Here is an 18280-nt window from a genome sequence, read left to right as displayed (position 1 = left end):
AAAAAAAAAAAAAAAAAAAAAAAGGGCCTCTGGTCACTCGCAAGATGGCGCCAGAATCAATCTGTAGCCACAAGCGGAAATCGTAACTTTAGCCGTCTGCATAAGCGGAAATTTCCTAAACTTTAAGAAACCCGCTCAAAAATATATTTTAAAAACCTTTCAGAACCATCAGCTTTTATGCTTCTGAATAAACTGTAACTGTCTAGCAGTTTAGTGTGGAAAATGAGCTTCAAAAGGGAAAAAAGGGAAAAAAGGTTTAAAAAGCCGCGAAAGGCTGTTTTTTTCTCTGTCACAGTAAAAAAAGTTAAAAAAAAGGTCAATAAAAGAGAGAAGAAACGGGAAATAAAAGATCAAAACCTTAAAACGAAGCTTTTATTGCGGCCGGCTCCGGCAGGGGGAGGGGCTTCCGGTTATTGATTTTGGGGCGCCATATTTTTTCTCTGTAGCCAGATTCTCTTAGAAAACAAAACAAAAAACGTTGAATTTTGTCTGAGCTATCTAACCGTACATTTTGGAGCCAGATACCAGTTCAGACAAAGACGTGAACGGATCTATTTATCTGCAAGTGGATGTCTCAGAATTGTAGTGGAGCAGGGAGACTTCGGTCCGCCCGTGGCTGCTGCTGCACCACAAACCTGAGCTTTTTGAAACTGCAGGTTTTCATCTGCTCCTGATCCGTGATACCGACAAAATTCCCTTCTATTTTGTAAAAATGTGTTTACTTTCATTGTGAAAGAACCTACAAATGAATAGACCTTTAAAGACCCACACTAATTCAAAGTTAATCTACACATTTTAAACATGTTGTTACTGCATTATAAAGAATCAATTTTAATTAATTTTGTATCATTTCAATACAGCAAGTGGTCATTTAAAAAAATAAATAACAACTCATGAGTCAGTCTCAACATTAAGTTTTGAAAATTAGCTTAACTTTTTCCCGCCAAAAGTGGCTTTGACATTTCATGGAAGCAGCCATTTTGAAATGAGCGCTTCCACTGCCCCTAGTGGAAGGATGATGAACTACAGGACAGAAACATGGACTGAGTGATACTCAACATGTTTTTAAGACAAGTTTGGACTACACTAATGACATAGCGGTCTCTTTTGATCTATTTTAAAATCCTTCCCAGTGATTTTTTTAACAATGATTAAACTGTTTTTAGCTAAAATAAAAAAAAATATTGCTTTTTAGGACATAGTTTCTGCAGTAGTTCATCAGAAATTCGCTTCTGATTTGTGGGCGGGACCGTTGGTGCGGAGTGAGCCTGCACTCATTTCCCATCATGCCCCTGTTTACACCTTCTTGCTAGCTTCCAGCCCCTCACAACTCCAAGCTAAGATTAGCGGTGCAACAAAAACGGCGAGCAGATGTACAGTTTTTAGGTTTGTGTGTGCGTATTCTTGATTTGAAAATCATATAATACATTATATTTCATTGCATTATAAAATTACAAAGTTCAGAAAAATGCAAAATACACAAAATTTACACATGCATGAATTAAAATTACATCTTGAAACTAATTACACATGCAAACTTTTAAAAATTAAACACAAATCCTGTATTACGTAAACACAAAACCTCAGTTACAAATTTGATGTGTGACTCTTTATGAGGGTTTTAAGAGGTTTTGTGTGTGCGAAACAAGCTATTTGTGTGTAATTTTCAAAGATTTGTGTATGTAATTAGTTTCAAGCTGTTGTAATTTGAATTTGTGCATGTTTAAATTGTATTATTTTATGTTGTAATTTTGTACCTTTGCACATAATTTATTTTATGAGTTACAAATCAAGAATACGCACGCACAAATTCAAAGTAACGCACAAAAATGATAACTGAGGTTATGTGTAAGTGATTTGTGTGTATTTTTTAAAGATTTGCGTGTGTAATTAGTTTTAATTTGTTCATGTGTACATTGTATTTTTTTAAATTTTGTAATTTTTGTACCTTTGCGGAAAATATATTGAGTTACAAATCAAGAATACACACGCACAAATTCTAATTTACACACAAATCGGAGTGGGGAGTGTATTTTCTCTACATAGTACGCAACAACAACAAGCTTTTTCAAGCTTTCGTCTGCTCCCAATTTATGATTTCAATAAAGAAAATCTCAGAAGTGGATTTTAAAACTTTATTTTTTTTTTTACACATGTCCTCAATAATGAGGAAAAATGCTACAAAAACATGTAAAAACACATTTTTATTGGTCTTTAAGCTTCTTCTTTCCTGGTTGAAAACATGATTCCTGTCTCATTAAGGTGGGGAATCATGACAAAAGCAGAATTGCGTCCAGTGTTGGTAAGACGTACGTGCGCGTCATCAACATGCTGCTGCTGACCCTCCCCGGCACCCCCACCACCTATTACGGGGAAGAGATCGGCATGGAGAACATCAACATCACAGCAGACCAGGTCCAGGACCCCTTTGGTAAATACAACCTGGTCAGTATTTTGGTTTTATTTTGAAAAACTCTTCAGAACATCTAAACGGACGATGTGGGTGAAAGCTGTGCTCCCTGTGCAGAGTAACAGTCGGGACCCGCAGCGCTCCCCCATGCAGTGGAACGGTGACATGAATGCAGGCTTCAATAATCAGACCAACGTCACGTGGCTTCCTGTACATCCAGATTACAAAAGTGTCAATGTGGAGGTGAGCAGCCGTTTGAAGTCCCGCTATGACAGCGGTCGGTACCTTAAAGAGTCATTTCGGCTCGTTTGATCAAAACCTAGAAGGAGCTGCATAGTCTTACTTTAAAAAAATGTGGATTTGCAGTCATGACCTTCTTTTTTTAATAATAAATTTTGACTTTTTTTGGCACAAAAATGCAAATGTATAAAAATGTAATTTTTTTTTCAAAATAAGAAAAAAAGCATTCCCAGTAGTGTTTTAATTATGATTATGAAGTTTTTAACCAAAATTCCACAACCTAAATGCCATTTTTTCATGTTGATCTAAAGCCTCTGGTTCCCAAATTTCCTCTAAAGGGGGCGTGGCTTTAGGAGCTGAGTAGCTCCGCCCTTGATTCGCCTTCTGTGGATCAAATCTCCTTTCCCTCCAGGTCCAGAAGGACAGCGAAGGATCCACGATGTTTCAGTACAACTTCCTGAACAGCCTGCGGCAGTCGGAGCTCCCCTTCTTACGCGGCTGGTTCTGCTACGTCCGAGCCAACGCCGACGTCTTCTCGTACCTGCGAGAGCTGGACGGTCTGAAAGAGGCGTACCTCATGGTGCTGAACTTTGGCAAACAAGCCTCCACGACGGACTTCTCCTCCGTCCAGGACCTGCCGGACCAGCTGCAGGTGCTGATGAGCACCAACCCCGCCAACAGCGGGAAAGTCTTTCAGAAGTCCGGCGTCCCGACAGAACCCGGAGAGGGTTTGGTGATCCGGTACTCCACCTACACTCGCTTTCATCCCAGCCACTCCTCGGAATGCTACGTCTCTGAGAAAGCCTGCTTGCTGGAGACGGTTGGCGTTCTTTATAAATGCTAAAATAATTAGTTATTCTCAAACATGATTCAGATCCACAACGATGAATAAAGTTGCTCAAGCATTTCCTGCTGATGTCATCTTTATTTTATCAGATTTATTTTCTGATGAATCGTGTTTTCTTTTGGTTGAAATGATGGATTTTACAGCCGGCGTCATCTCTTCCTTTTGTGTGGTCGATCCAAGCCTAATTCTGTGTACAGAAACGCAAGCTTGAGCGCTTCCTGTGCAGAAATAAAAGAAAAAAAACAAAGAAGAAACATCAGAGACGTGGACTTAAATCTATCAGATGTGATGCATTAAACCAAACATACTCACTCAACTGGAAGAAAAAGTGTTCTTTATGATTTTATTTAATGAATTGCTACTTTTATTTTGAAACTATTTGCAACTATTTAGATTTTTTACAAACTCTCAAAGCCACTTTCAACTAAAATAATGTTTTCACAAAGGTATCAAAATACCTCCCCTTCCACTGGTGTTTTAGTAGAGAACGACATTTTCTTTAACCTTCAATTGCGTCTAAATCGTAAAGCTGAAGATCTGTCCATCAATGTGAGACTACAGCTCTGTTGGTGATAATTAGTTCCTTCTATCATTACAAATGATGTGGTGTTTAAGTAAATTAAACAGAACAGGCCAACGTTCTGTTCTCTGTGTTATAGATACTTACTAGTGCTGCCACAAATGATTATTTTAAAAGATTATTTTTTCCAATTAGTCGACTAATCGGGTCATGAGGAAACTGCATGTAAAGCACACATCTTAACCATCATTAGCTTTAAACTAAAACTAGATATATAGCATTACCTGTGATAATGCTAGTGTGAATGCTGTAATGCTGTAATCACTGAAGCTAATAGCTAAAAAAAACGCTAAATCCAATAGCCAACCAAAAAATGTGGTAAATGCCAAATTGGCCTAAAAAACAGTTAGCATGTAGCTGAAATATTAGCTAAACTCCAAAATAGCCTAGAAAAATATAAAGAAAGTCTAAGTTAACCAAAACAGCAACAAAAAAGATGCTAGTGTTGATAGCCGAAATCGCTGAAGTTGATAGCAAGCTAAAATATTAGTTAGATGCCAAGTTGGCCAAAAAATAAAAAGAGGAAAAAAAGCCCAAATTAGCCAAAACAGCTAGGGTGCAGCTGAAATATTAGCTAAACTCCAAATTAGCCTAGAAAAACAAAAATAAATAAAATAAAAATAAATTAGCCAAAATAGCTAACATACAGCTAAAATATTAGTTAAACTCCAACATAGTCTGAAAAACTATTTAAAAAATCCCAAATCAGCCAAAATAGCTAGCCTGTAGATGAAATATTAGCTAAACTCCAATTTAACCAAAAAAAAGAAAAAATCCCAAATTAGCCAAAACAGCTAACATGCAGTTTAAATATTAGTCAAACTCTAAAATAGCCTAAAAACCCCCCAAAAGTCTAAATTAGCCAAAATAGCTAGCATTGTCTGAAATATTAGCTAAACTCCAAATAAGCCTAAAAAATTAAAACAAAAAAAATCCCAAATTAGCCAAAACAGCTAACATGTAGCTGAAATATTAGCTAAACTCCTATATAGCCTAAAAACCTCAATAAATGCCAAAATAGTCCAAAAAGCTAGCATAATCCCATTATAACTTACAACTTTACTACACTGTGACTCTATACAATATAAAGTAACGACTAATCGACTAATTCAATAGTCGACTAATCGTGGCAGCTCTAATATGTAGTAAACACAATAAAGCGGAAAAGTTAATAGTTTAAGAGCATCAATTTTAATACATGTAATGACTTTAAATAATTAAATAATAATTATCTAAATCGTCCCTTATTATGATATGTGTGGTTATGTGTATCTGTGTACCCCTCCTATCCAACAGTAGCTGGGATAGGCCCCAGCAGCCTTAGACTCAGAGATAGTTTTGAATATGGATTGATTGACTTGCTAAACCAGCCCCTAGTGGTTACTTGGTGAACTGCACTAAACTTACTTTCATTTTCAAACTTCAAAGTCAAGGGGTTACTGCTGCATAACACTCACTTATCTCCAGTGTTTACAGCCTTGAGGACTTCTTACCTCCGTCAGCATCTGCTCGTAATCTTCTGGTCCGAGGTGATTTGCTCCTGGTTGGATATTTAAAACGATGTTTGGTGCAGGTTCACGTTCTAAGAGACGAACATAAAGGAGATTTCGTTTAAACACTTTGACTGTTCCTCCTTTAGTCGACACACAAAATCTCCTTTTAGCCGACTCGGCTTTAGTCTCCCTTCCCTTAATTCCCCTATCTGATACGGCACTCGCTCAAACCCTCGTCTCCACGGCTCCGACTGTTTCACAAGAGCGGTCTTGACCTTGACAGGTCCCAGTCTGTGTGTCTAATCTCCTGCTCTGATACACTATCTTTTTACCATGCTAATGGACCTGCCCACCCAGCTGGATGAGTCTCTGCCATCAGCACTTTATCGAGACTCTGGAGAATGGAGGGAGACAGATCCGGAGAGTTCTGCGCACTCCGACGCCGGAGAGTGTAATGAACAACAGAGGCGAGAGACTGTGAAGCGCGGAGATAATGTGTGTATTCAAAACAGGGAGAGGGGAAGCAGAGGGAGCGAGGAGTGTAAATGAGGAGCACCTCCGAAGTGCTGAAGGAAGATTATAAGAGAGGGTGGGAAAAGGCCTGAGGGAGCGATTAGCAGACGCTCCGACGCACACGGGCTTTACCATAAGGTGACCTATGCTATAGTTCTGGTGCATCTGTTAGCGCTGCCTCTCCTGACGTGCACACCGACACCACTATGGGGAGCTGACCCGGTACTACTAAAGCCTCTGCACATCCAGAATGGAGCGTGAACGCCGCGCTGAGCTGGAGGATCCAGCAGGAGTTCAACACTTGGGTGTAAAATGCTGTCTGGAGAACGGGCACGGTTCTGGACGGACCTGATGTTCTCAGCAGGTGATGGGTTCTTACAGCTGAGGCACATGTGCATCTAAATCAACCAGATTAAAGACCCACTTGTGATATTTTCCTCATGATGGAGGACAAATATATGGAAAATTGACCTTAAAATAGAATTTCTGAGTATTTCTTCATTCAATAATTGAAAAAGTATTTATGATGTAGAGAATACACTAGGAAAGAGGGGCGGGGTTGCTCTAATCCCGCCCTTAACTGACTCAAAGACAACAACTGAATGTTTGGAAACGTTGGTTGAACACTTTCGGATGTAATATTCTTCCACCAATCAATGGATTTCATCATGTGATGACAGTAGCTCCGCCCCAACTGGTCCATTCCATTTTTCTATTTAGAGAGACCTCTTTAATTCTGCTTTTAGATAACCATACCTACTTATTTGTTATTTTTACATTCATTTTATTATCATTATTTGTTTTTTATTTATTGTATAGTTTCAAGTTTCTTTTATAAGAATTCATGGGATGTATGTGCTAACAGGGGGAGGAGGGAGGGTAAAGGGTGGGGTAGAAATATTATTAAATTCTTTGCATTTATGAAATACCAGAATTCAAATATGAAAAAAGGAGCTGACACACGACCTCCATTGTTGTTGTTGTTGTTACTATAGTTGCACAGATTGGTCTACTTGAGCTCTGATGGTCCAACACTTGCTTGAATTGCCCCGACTGTTCCAAACCGGCCAGGAGAGGACCCGTCCAGTCCAATCAGTGGAAACGAGGCAAAAGTGTCCTGAAAAGTCGACACAATGTGGAGCGTGGACGTACCTGGCTTTGGTTTGCTGCTCATGTGTGTGTGTACGGCTTTCTTCAAGAGATGTGTGTATTTGAGGACACCAGCAAGAGGAATCCTGGGATCTCCACTGTAAGCTGTTAGCAGCATGGATGGGTAACGCTGTCACAATAAAAAAAACACATTAAGTATTCAAAAATAGAATCAAAAGTAGATAAAAATGCCCCAAACCATTTGTTGTAAAGCAATTTAGCTTTTCAAATGATCTTACTAGATGAGTCTGATGTATGATCTGGCACTACAAGCTACTTCATAACAAAAAAAGGTATTTTTTGTGCACAAACCTGAGTAATAATATTATTAAGAGGACAATAGGAAGCGAGGACTTGTCTGTGTCTCACTGCGTCCCCCCATTCATCTCTATCATCTAATGTCAGAGACAATTCAAGATTCTCCATAGAACCTAAAACGTCCAGAAAAGGAGCCTAAAAAACAGAAATATATCTCTTAAATGTTTTCAAAAATGGACAACTTTTATGAGATTATGTTATCGAGAAGCTTACCTGCAGCAGGACAGCCTGCACCATGTGTGGGTCTCTGTTGCACAGCGCTCCCACCGGCACGGCTCCAGCACTGTGGGCTGTGAGGGCTGTAAGTGAAGGAGCAGAGACCCCCGAGGAGAACAGGTGATGCAGACAGGCGTGGAGATCCTCCACCGCCTTCAGCTTCCCCTCCACGCACGCCTGTCTATGCCAGGAGAGGCCACGCTCACCTCCACCTCTAGAATACATGATAGACAATCAGTGTTGCATTCTTAGCCCTTAAACTCTTTGACTTACTGTAATTTTTTAATTGTTAACACGATAATTCCAGCAGAGTTTGAAGGAGAAAAGCGGCTCCTGCCGCTTTTCTCCTTCAAACTCTGCTGGAATTATCGTGTTAAAGGTTGAAGACCCACTCTAAATACTCTTTTTTAACATGTTCTTCTAGTATTTCCCTCACGATGGAGGATATATATAAAGAAAATTTAGCTTAAAATGACATTTCTTGGTATATCTTCATACAAATCAGGAGCAAACGGAAAAAGTTTATAGGTGTAATGATGAAGCTAAAAGTCATAAGCTATGTGCTATGATAGAAATCTAAAAATGGAATAAAAATAATGATGGAAATGAATTGTTATCAGTTATTCATGTAATGATTTTTTTTTTGTAAATTGGTAAAAAAAATATATATATACATTCAAACTCGTCAACATGACCATCATTGCGAAAAATGAAAGAATCGGTTTGTCTCAGCCTGTGCCTAAGTTTAGAAATGCAGAGCAGATGACATTTCTCCATGCAGGCTTGCTGTGAGTGTGAGTGTGCTGTGAGCGTGGCCTTAAACTACCTTTAATTCACAGTGCTGAGAAAAAAAAAGGAAAAAAAATAAAAATCGTGATTTTAAAACTGAATCCAATTGTGGCTTGACCGAATCATTACATACTAATTACCAGGAAATACCATTAGTAGTTCATCAAATACTTTGAGAAAGCGGCGCACTACCTGATGTGGCAGTAGGCCAAAGCCCAGCCGTGATCCAAAAGCAGCCTTTTTTCTGGACAGAAGTCCATGTTCAGATCTCGACCGTAAGCTCCGTAGACATGAACCAGCAACGGAGCGTTTCTTAAACTCTTTACTGGTACAGTATGAAGCAGTGTCACTGGTACCAATGTGCCATCCTACAAGACATAGAAAATAGTTTATTTTAAGAAACTGATGCCATCCATCTTCTTCCGCTCATTCGGGACTGGGTCGCAAAGGCAGCAAAGATGCTTAGACTTCCTCCAGCTCCTCTGGGGGGACCCCGAGGCGTTCCCAGGCCAGCCGAGAGATGTAGTCTCTGCAGCATGTCCTGGGTCTTCTCTGGTTTGTATCAATTGGGAAAAAGATACTTTATTTGAACTTACTCGGCTGCAGGCCTCCAGACGAGTGGTGAAATATTTGTCTTGTTTCTTTGTTCTGGAGTCATCCCTGCCAGACAGAAGAAGCTTTTTGTCAGGATGCAGACGGTAGGACACTGGAGGATGAACCGGAGATGAAATGAGGAACTCCAAAACGTTTTGTTGTTCGTACGCCAAGCCAGCTTTCTTAGTTTCAATGGAACAAACCCAGGAGGGGAGCTAAACATGAAAAAAAAGTAAAATATTACAAATAAAACAATATATTAAGCAGCATAAAGACAGAAAATTAAGACTCATTTTTTCCTAAAGTTTATAATTACTGACCTGTACGACATAAGCTTCTTTAGGATGAGTCAGTGGGACCACAATCAGAATGAGCTCATTGGTTGGTGCTGCTGCAATCAGCACACAGTGGTCTCCAATCACTTCCATGTCTTTGATGACAGTACCCGGGTCGGGGACGAATAGAGGCACCCAGGAGGGCATGGAGGGCTCCGACACAGGAGCCTGCAACACCTACTCATGTAAAATAAGAGCCAAAATAAAGCAAAAAGAGGGAAATGTGATATTTTATGAGACATGTATATTCTCTACTTTTGCTTAAATGTTGTAAAATAGGTAAAGGAAAAAGAAAAATACATTTGTTCCTAAAATATTTATGTTAATTTTCAATATTTTGGGGGAAAAAAAGTTGAAACTAGTTTTATTTTGATGGAATATACTCTAAACCACATGTATCAAAGTGAGCGAGCTTTGACTAAATATTTTTTTATGAGGAGTAACATTTTAAAAGTTATTTAAGGTTTAAGTTGATTTATTCTGGAATAATATTCCTGCCTTTTTATTATTCATAATTATGCTAAAAAGTTGTGGTTTTAAAGTTTTAAAAATTGGCATTCTGTTAGCTTTTTGGACTATTTTAGCATTTACTAGGATTTTTTAGGCTATTTTGGACCATAGCTAATATTTCAGCTACATGCTAGCTGTTTTAGCTAACAAATTGTTTTTTTTTTTTGTTTGTTTTTAGGCTATTTTGAAGTTTAGCTTTTTTTCAGCTACATTCTATCTGTTTTGGCAATTTTTTTTTTTTAATTTTTTGGGGTGTTTTGAAGTTTATTTAATATTTCAGCAACATGCTAACACTTTTGGCTAATTTAGACTTTTTTTCCCGTTTTTTTTCTTTCAGCTACATGCTAGCTGTTTTGGGTAACGTACTTCTTTTAACTGCATACTAGTTGTTTTGGCTAACCTATACTTTTTTTGGTTGTTTTTAAGCTATTTTGAAGTTTTGTTATTTTTTTCAGCCACATTCTGGCTGTTTTTTTTGTTTTGTTTTTTAGGCTAATTTGACATTTAGCTAATATTTTAGCTGGCTATCAGCTTCAGTGTTTTCAGCTAATAGCTTCAACTTTTTAAGCTATCAATATTAGCATCTTCAGCTATTTGCACTAACATCTTCAACAGCCAAATTCAGCTTCCAGCATTCACACTAGCACTCTCACAGGTAATGCTATATATCTAGTTCTTAATTATGTTAATAAGTTACGGTTTTAAAGTTTAAAAAATTAACTTTTTGTGTTTTCAATAAATGTTCATCCAGTTCGGCCCGTGACCTAAGGTGTCTTTTGGATTTTGGCCCCTTGTGCGATTGAGTTTGACACCTCTGCTCTAAACCCTCATATACCTGATATTCTTGTCCCGGTCCGGTGTTAGCCAGTATGATGAGCCGTCTTTTCCAGTGCTCCAGGAAGAACAGCAGGTCCCGCTGGCGAGGTTGAACAACTACAGGCTCTAACCGGGAATTTTTCACGTCACATAGAAGCACCTCCGACTTGCTGCTGCTGCTGCAGTTTATGCTCAGGATTTGGCGGTCTCTCGACAGAGCAACTTCAACAAACATACTGGGGGAAAATTGGAGTTTCAATGAAACATTGTTGGAATAAAAACAGGGTTTAAATCATACGTACTCGGGGTCGGCTTCCTCGTACACACAGGTTATCCTGTTTCTGCTGGACGTCACGTCCAAACGGAACACGGCTCTGGAACGCAGGCCTTCTAAGGTCGTGTAAAACAGGACGTCGTCTGTGGCCCACTCTGAAAGAAAACTCGATTAAATCCAATAAATCAATTTTTGAAAATGCATAATATTTTTAAAATACTAACCAAAACTGAAAACTCTTTCTAGAGTGGCTACGACATGCTGGGTACTCGGAGGATTCCTTCCTTCAAGTCTCACAACTACAAACCTGGTATCAATGACAATCAATCATTTACTTGATAACTGAAGACATACAACTATCCTTAAATGTAAAAAACTTAACGTTTGGAAACCTCATATTATTCCCTCGGCTGCATGTCAGTGATGCTGCAAGATGCTTTTCCCGTGGGGACAGACGCATCCTCTGCACCGTCCACTGAAACCGCCGCCTTTGCGTCTCATCTTCTCCTAACGTTTCCTCTATATCCAGAAGTCGCTCTGAAACGGGCTTACCTATAAACAAGTATAAACAGCGTATGTGTGACATAAATAACTACAAAATTAGGAATGGATCTTGATATTTCATTGCAAATGTCCTGCTGCAATAATAAAGTTATATTTCCTGCTTACGGCCTTTCTTTAGTATTCTGTGGATGCCATCATTCTGGGTGAAATAGTCATAATTGTGTCCACAGATCTGGAACAAGAGAAACAACATTCAAAAACGAAAATATGAGTTTTGCTAATTTAAATGAAAATTGTGTTTTTAACATGTTCTTGTAGCATTTTTCCTATTAAAAATATAAAGAAAATTAAGATTTGTCTGAGCTGACATCTGGTTACCATATGACTAATCGACATTTTTGTTGCATCGCTAATCTTAGCTTGGAGGGGCTGGAAGCTATCGAGAGAACGTTAAAAAATGGGATGATGGGAAATGATGAACTCCTGTTGCTCTGCAGAAACTATGTTGAGCTAATTAAAGCATAATAATAATTAAAACATAACTAGGAAGACTTTAAAGATAGATTAAAAAATGATTGGAGAAGGTTTTTAACCCATAGATCTATTAAAGATTTGTGAAAAATTGTGTTTTAATTACGCTCAACGCTTAATGTAAAAAGGTTTAGAAACAAGATCTTAGAAGGGCACCAGGAAGTGGAAATAAACACCAAAATTGTTAATATGGCAACAATTTCTCTTCTTTTTTTGTTTTTAAGTTTGATTTTTGGTCTAAGTTAAGTACTTAATGTACAAAAAGTATTAATTTAGGCTAATAACAATATTAAAAGACAACTGATCACACTTTTAAAATAGATCAATAGATAGTTGGAGTGGAGCTTTTGAAATTTATTAGTGATTTCAAAAATAAAGTAAACCAATTTTTACATAATAGAGGTGAATTTTATAGTCTTTCCCAACAGGAAATTGGTATGAAAAACTAATTTTAAATGTGCAACAGACTAATAATTCATCATTTATGTTGCATTTTCTTTAATTAGAACAAAAATATTTAAATAACGTTTTCTAAATAAACAAGAATGTGGTTTAGATCTAGAATAAACAGTCGGTCTTACCACTGAAAAATCTGGTATGTTGGAAAATCGGTGGTACGTTTCCTTCAGTCTTTTGACAAAAAAACCTTGTAAGTCTCTGTATTTCTCCGTGCTGGGAGTGAAATATTCCCCTGATGAAGTTTCCTAAAATGTAAACAAATTTGGAAATTAAAATAAAGTAATTCTGAGCTTCAACTATGATGGCAGTTATTGTTATGATGCATGTTTTCTGCTGAAGGATTATCAAGATGAATCTATAAATACCAGCATGATTAGCAAACTACAAAGAAAAGAGTTTATTCACTCTGATGTTTACATCGAAAAATGTAAATTTATCACAGATACTAAACATATATTTTCACTAAACATGCCCTAACCATGTAAAGTAATCAGAATCAAAGTTACAATAAGTATAAAATTATTCAGATAATGTTTTATTCCTTTGTAGTAAAATAGTTTTAAACAAGCTAAACATTAATTGGAGTTAGTTTATTGTAACAAATATAAGAATAGCTACTAAGTGGATATTTCTTTAGACTAAATTGGAACATTTAGTTTGCATATGTGTACAAAAATAAACTCGAAGTCTCACTTTTACTAAGTATATCTATGGTACACTTAAATATACTAATACCATACCATGTTGAACACATAAAATGTCACTAACCGATGCGCAGAATCGTTGAGCAAACCCAATCATCCGTATTTTGTGTCTATAAACAGCAAACTGAGCGATTTGTCCCCAAGAAAGTGTAAATAAACGACCGGACGAGCCGCCCAGCAGCACACACAACAAACCCATCACCGCCTTCACTAGCTTCAATAGCAAGCCTGTCTCTAACAAATGTTATTTCACTTTAAAAATATAAATAATTTAGTCTTCATGCTTTAATATGTTTATATTTTTGCCGTACAATAAGCATTTAGTCTTAAATTAACAAAAAACGTTATTTTTTAAGCTAATCTCCACTTCCCTGCACGTGCGCAAATCACATAGCTTGCCGGCTGACGTAATCAGCCCGAGCTAGGCTAAAATAATCAAACACCCATCCTACGCTCGATTCGATAAAACTGTAAATCTGACGCGGTAATCTCGGCATTCGACTAAAATGTCTGGACAAGTAAAAGTGTACGGAAGTAGCGTGTACCAAGAGGGTGTAACAGGTGAAGCTGAACCTGCAGTCTATTTTTTACTTGTTGTTCCTGCGGTTTGAAAATACATATATATATTTTTGTATCACGTAAAAACTGTGAAGACTCTGTAGTTTAGGATTTGGTAATAGACATATCTCCGTTTGAGCGTTTTCATACGATGGAAAGGAATTGTACCGCAACAGCAGAAAAGAGAAAGCCGGCTTCACCTTTGAGGAGAAAAAACACGAATGCAGAAACCTGTGATGCTAACGATGTTGCCCGCGCCAGGTGGACGCTGCTCAGACAGGTGTGGTATTTATCCAGTCTCTTTTTAATCGAAGATACTCACACATATGTCCCCCTTTGTAATTCTGAGTCTGAAGTCTTTGCTTTAACTGCAAAACCTGCAGTTCAAATGAAAAATATTTAGTCAAAAATTGTCATTAAACTGCTTAAATTGACTTAAAACAGCAGGCAGGTAGTGTTTCTGCATTTACAATGGAAATGTAATATAAAGAGGGCTTTTATTTTGTAGATCTGACAGTGATTTACAGCAGATAAAAGGATGAAAAGCAAACCAACTGTTCACAGGTCTCAAACCCAAATCTTAAAGTAGTTTCAAAACAGTAATATATTCACAAAACTAAATTTAACAATAAAACTCCAAATTTTATTATTTATTGGCCTAAATTAGATTTAACATGCAGTCTATTTCCTTCAGTACAAACATAAAAGAAATAAAAACATGTCATTTGACTCAATTTAATATAATTTTATATTTTGTTTGTGGTGTTTATTTTGAACAATTAATGTACAATTTAGTGTATGTCATCTTTGTTTAAAAAAAAAAAAAGAAAAGAAAAAGTTAGGTTAAAAAAACTTAATTTAAAACATATACAATACAATAGGTAAGAGAAAACTATACAAATTGTGCAACCTGCACACCAACTATCAGAAATACAGTTCAGAGGTTTAAGATATATATTTTTGATCATAGGATAGAATAGTTTTTTTTAATAAAATATATTTCTTTAAAAGATGAAATAAAATATCTCTATATAAAGCTAAAAAATCGAATATATATCAAATAAATACAAAATAAATGATTATTTTTTATGTTTTTTTAAGTTTTATTTAATTGAGTAACAATACATCACATAAAAATAATACTATATAAACATAAATTAGTCAATAGATGAAAAGTATAATAATAATAATAATATTTATAATTATAATTTATTTTAGTAAAGAATTTAATTATCGGCTGAAGTTCTGTTTATAAATCAATATTTCTCTTAAACGTCGAGTCTAAGTCTCCATCTCTATTGTAGCTACAGATCAAAGCTCCAAAATGTGCTCCTAAGTTGCTAAAAATGATCTAAAAAAGTACAACTGGACAACTTTTTACATCCAATTATGTTGAATCTGATCTGAATCATCTGATGGACAACAAACAAACAAACAAACAAACAAACAAACAAAAATATCTTAATGAATAGTTGTAATAATGCTCCCTCAGGGTTCACTCCTCCCCAAATTTCTATTGTACAAATTATGGATTAGAATATCCATAGTGGACAGCTTTTTTTATTACAAATTTTTTTTTCATTTACATTACATTTTAAAGAATTTGTATTGATTTAACATGTTCCTGGCTTATAATCTCTATTTACCTCATGCACATTTTTATAAATCAATTATAAATAGATTCAAAGACTCATTGTAATGTAATTTTTATTTGATATACTGAAGCATAACAGCATCAAAATACTTTGGCAGATTAATTAATTTTCAAATGAAGGATGATGGTTTCTCCTGTGTTTCTTCGTCAGGTTCTGCGTCAGAAGCAGTTAGAAAGCCCTGAGATCCAGCAGGTGTCTGTGCGCAGGTTCGCCACCTTTGACCTCTTCAGCAGGGAACTACTTGAGGCTAAAGATGTCTGTGATACCTCGGATGTCCAGTGGGTGGAGTACAGAAGTGTGCACTTCCCCGAGTACAGTGCCTTACTGAGGTATTCATCCTGGATTTGAAGTCACTGAGCAACTCGCTGCTTTACACTCAGAATGAAGGTCACTTTTGTGGTCGATGGAGATATCGATGTGCTTCTTGAATTTAGGGCTAAAAGATTTGGGGATTGAACCAGCAACCTTGTGTTTGAAACAATGTAATGTTAAGTATCACCTTGTGTTGGAGCAATAAGCATTAAAAAAGTGTTGGGTCATAAAACATTAGAAATAAATACTTTCCTGTTGGAATTTTAGGATTTTAATGCTAACAAAAATTGAAAAACCAAGAAAAAATAAAACTTTGAGACAGTTTTAAAAATGTAGATTTACATTAAAACCTGTTGAATTCTTTTTTAAAATGGGTCCACAAAAAAAAAGTTGAAAACATAAATTATTTGCGCTTAAAAATTACTTATTTTTAAATTAATTTGATTCCCATCCACTCATTGTAAATTAATTTTTAATTGTTTAAATGTTCCACGTTTTTCCCCACAAACTACAACTCTTCTTAAATATTTTGTGACTTTTAGGGATAACCTTGGGCCCGTCAGAGTTAATGAAGTGCTCAACAGTTTTGACAACACTGGCAATATCTGTGAGTATATATTTGCTTGTATGCCTTTATTTCAGCTTTTTAATTGTGTCACAAATTGGTTAGTTGATCTCATTTTTGTCCAGTTTTATTTTGGTCTTTATGTACTTGGCATCGGTTTGAAACGGTTTAAGTTTTGTTGATTGTTGATGCTGTGCTTAGAGGAACACGTTCTACAGTTTTTCCTGTTTTTATTTATTTTTTGCTCAACACACAGACACATTAAGGCATTAATTAGATGAATTTGTTGCTGATTTTTACTTTTAATGAATTAAATTGTAGTGTTGTCAAGCGACTGAGAGGAATCAGCAGCTGTTGATGGTCTTCCTTTGTTCAAACATCTTCTTCACGTGTCGTTTAGAGATCATAGTACCAGGTTCACGTCTTTTACCAGTTTTGAGTTGAGCGAAATCTCAAAACAAAGACGTGCACAAGATAGCACAATAGTAGCGTCATTTAACACGTCTTTATTCTTTTAATGGATTTGGAAGTCAGAAACTGTTATGAGCTCATATGGTTTTATTTCTAGGAAATCAAGTTAGGGATAGAAAAGACACTGATATGTATTGAAAAATTGATCTGGTACAGGAGTGAGTGACCTGGACTTGTGGGTCAAAAAAGGGGTCGGACCAGAAGCAGATGCAATCCAACTCATTAGAGAAAGAAATGATTCAGAATCTGGACAAAAACGTGCTTTATTTTGATTAAAAATTATTATGTACATTTTAAAGCGACATATTTTGTACATTTTGTTTAAAAATGTTTACTTTTTAGTGCCGATCACACTAATGGGTGGATGTCCCTCAGGGAAAGACACGAACTTAGAAAAAAGCTGCGTTCATATGGTGTAAAAATGACTTTCTGATTCAAAGAAGCACATTGGAATGTCGAAAAAATTACAAAATCTTCCAGAATCGCATGAATGAAGAATAACTTTCTCCACCTGAACAAAGGTCAATATATTTTAGTGCTGCCATAAATGAGTAGTCGACTAATCACTGATTATTTTCTCCAATTAGTCGACTCAAACTGGATGTAAAGCGCACATCTTAACTATCATTAGCTTTAAACTAGCTAAAAACTAGACACAGCATTCCCTGTGTTAGTGCTAGTGTGAATGCTGTAAGCGGAATCTGGCCACTGATGCTAGTGCTGAAGATGCTGAATTTAATAGCTTAAAAAATAGGGTAGGCTTAATAGCTAGCATGTAGCTGAAATAGCTTAACTTCAAAATAGCATAAAAAAACTTAAAAAGCCTAATTTAGCCAAAAGGGCTAGCATGTTGCTGAAATATTAGCTAACCTCCAAAAAGCCTAAAAACTAAAATAAAGCATAATTTAGCCAAAATAGTTGGAATGTAACTGAAAACCCCCCAAAACTTCCAAATAACCTAAATTAGCCTAAACAGCTAGGACGTAGCTGAAAAAAATAGATAAACTTCAAGATATCCTAAAAAAAAAAAATCTAAATAAGCCAAAAGTATTAGCATGTTGCTTAAATTTTAGCTGAACTCCAAACCGCCTAAATTAAAAAAAAAGCCTAGTTAGAAAGTAGCTGAAAAAATTGCTAAACTTCCAAGTAGCCCAAAAAACTGAAAAAATCCTAAATTAGACAAAAAAGCTAGCATGTTGCTGAAATATTAGCTAAACTTTAAAATAGCCTAAAACAAATCTTTGTTTAAGTTTAAGTTTTAGTTTAAGTTTTATTTATTTATATAGCACCTTCAGATGGCCATTGGCCAAACAAGGCGCTGTACATTAAAAGAACAATAAAAAACAACAGTTGAGATATTAAAAAACAGTTAAAGATAAACTTTAAGAGTAAAAACATATAAATAAGTTACATAAAAGCGTAAAAACACCAGATAAA

General features: G+C 36.3%; 3 protein-coding genes across 3 annotated transcripts in view; 2 read left to right on the top strand and 1 right to left on the bottom strand.

Annotated features, from left to right (window-relative positions):
• slc3a1 (solute carrier family 3 member 1) overlaps positions 1-3566 on the top strand; it is a 13162-nt gene extending 9596 nt beyond the window's left edge. The window contains exons 8-10 of the mRNA XM_024297179.2: positions 2263-2445; positions 2528-2653; positions 3063-3566. Coding sequence (XP_024152947.1) covers positions 2263-2445; positions 2528-2653; positions 3063-3494 — 741 coding nt within the window. The 3' untranslated portion in view covers positions 3495-3566. The remainder of the gene's footprint in view (positions 1-2262; positions 2446-2527; positions 2654-3062) is intronic.
• Positions 3556-13665, bottom strand: prepl (prolyl endopeptidase like). Its single transcript, XM_024297176.2, has 15 exons — positions 13347-13665; positions 12701-12823; positions 11754-11820; positions 11477-11636; positions 11309-11391; positions 11113-11239; positions 10830-11046; positions 9470-9661; positions 9152-9364; positions 8748-8923; positions 7764-7980; positions 7545-7685; positions 7236-7362; positions 5571-5659; positions 3556-3715 (listed from the first exon to the last, which is right to left on the bottom strand). The coding sequence occupies exons 1-15, from the start codon at positions 13479-13481 to the stop codon at positions 3647-3649; spliced, it is 2136 nt and encodes a 711-aa protein (XP_024152944.1). The 5' UTR covers positions 13482-13665; the 3' UTR covers positions 3556-3646.
• A 124-nt stretch (positions 13666-13789) lies between these two features.
• Positions 13790-18280, top strand: part of camkmt (calmodulin-lysine N-methyltransferase) — a 152509-nt gene continuing 148018 nt past the window's right edge. Inside the window, exons 1-3 of the mRNA XM_024297180.2 lie at positions 13790-14120; positions 15646-15824; positions 16350-16414. Of these exons, the coding sequence (XP_024152948.1) occupies positions 13992-14120; positions 15646-15824; positions 16350-16414 (373 nt within the window). The 5' untranslated portion in view covers positions 13790-13991. The remainder of the gene's footprint in view (positions 14121-15645; positions 15825-16349; positions 16415-18280) is intronic.

This window comes from Oryzias melastigma, linkage group LG15 (assembly GCF_002922805.2).
Source record: "Oryzias melastigma strain HK-1 linkage group LG15, ASM292280v2, whole genome shotgun sequence".
NCBI lineage: Eukaryota > Metazoa > Chordata > Actinopteri > Beloniformes > Adrianichthyidae > Oryzias > Oryzias melastigma.
Note: the sequence above shows the minus strand (reverse complement) of the source record. Positions and strands in the feature narration are given on the sequence as shown.

Bases quoted from the DNA above. Each gene is read 5' to 3' on its own strand.
- prepl (XM_024297176.2), bottom strand. From the start codon at position 13,481: ATGGGTTTGTTGTGTGTGCTGCTGGGCGGCTCGTCCGGTCGTTTATTT. The intron at 7,981-8,747 runs GTAGTGCGCCGC...CATGTATTCTAG, and splicing joins TTGGCCTACTGCCACATCAG to AGGTGGAGGTGAGCGTGGCC. The intron at 3,716-5,570 runs GTAAGAAGTCCT...ATTTCTGCACAG, and splicing joins ACGAGCAGATGCTGACGGAG to GAAGCGCTCAAGCTTGCGTT.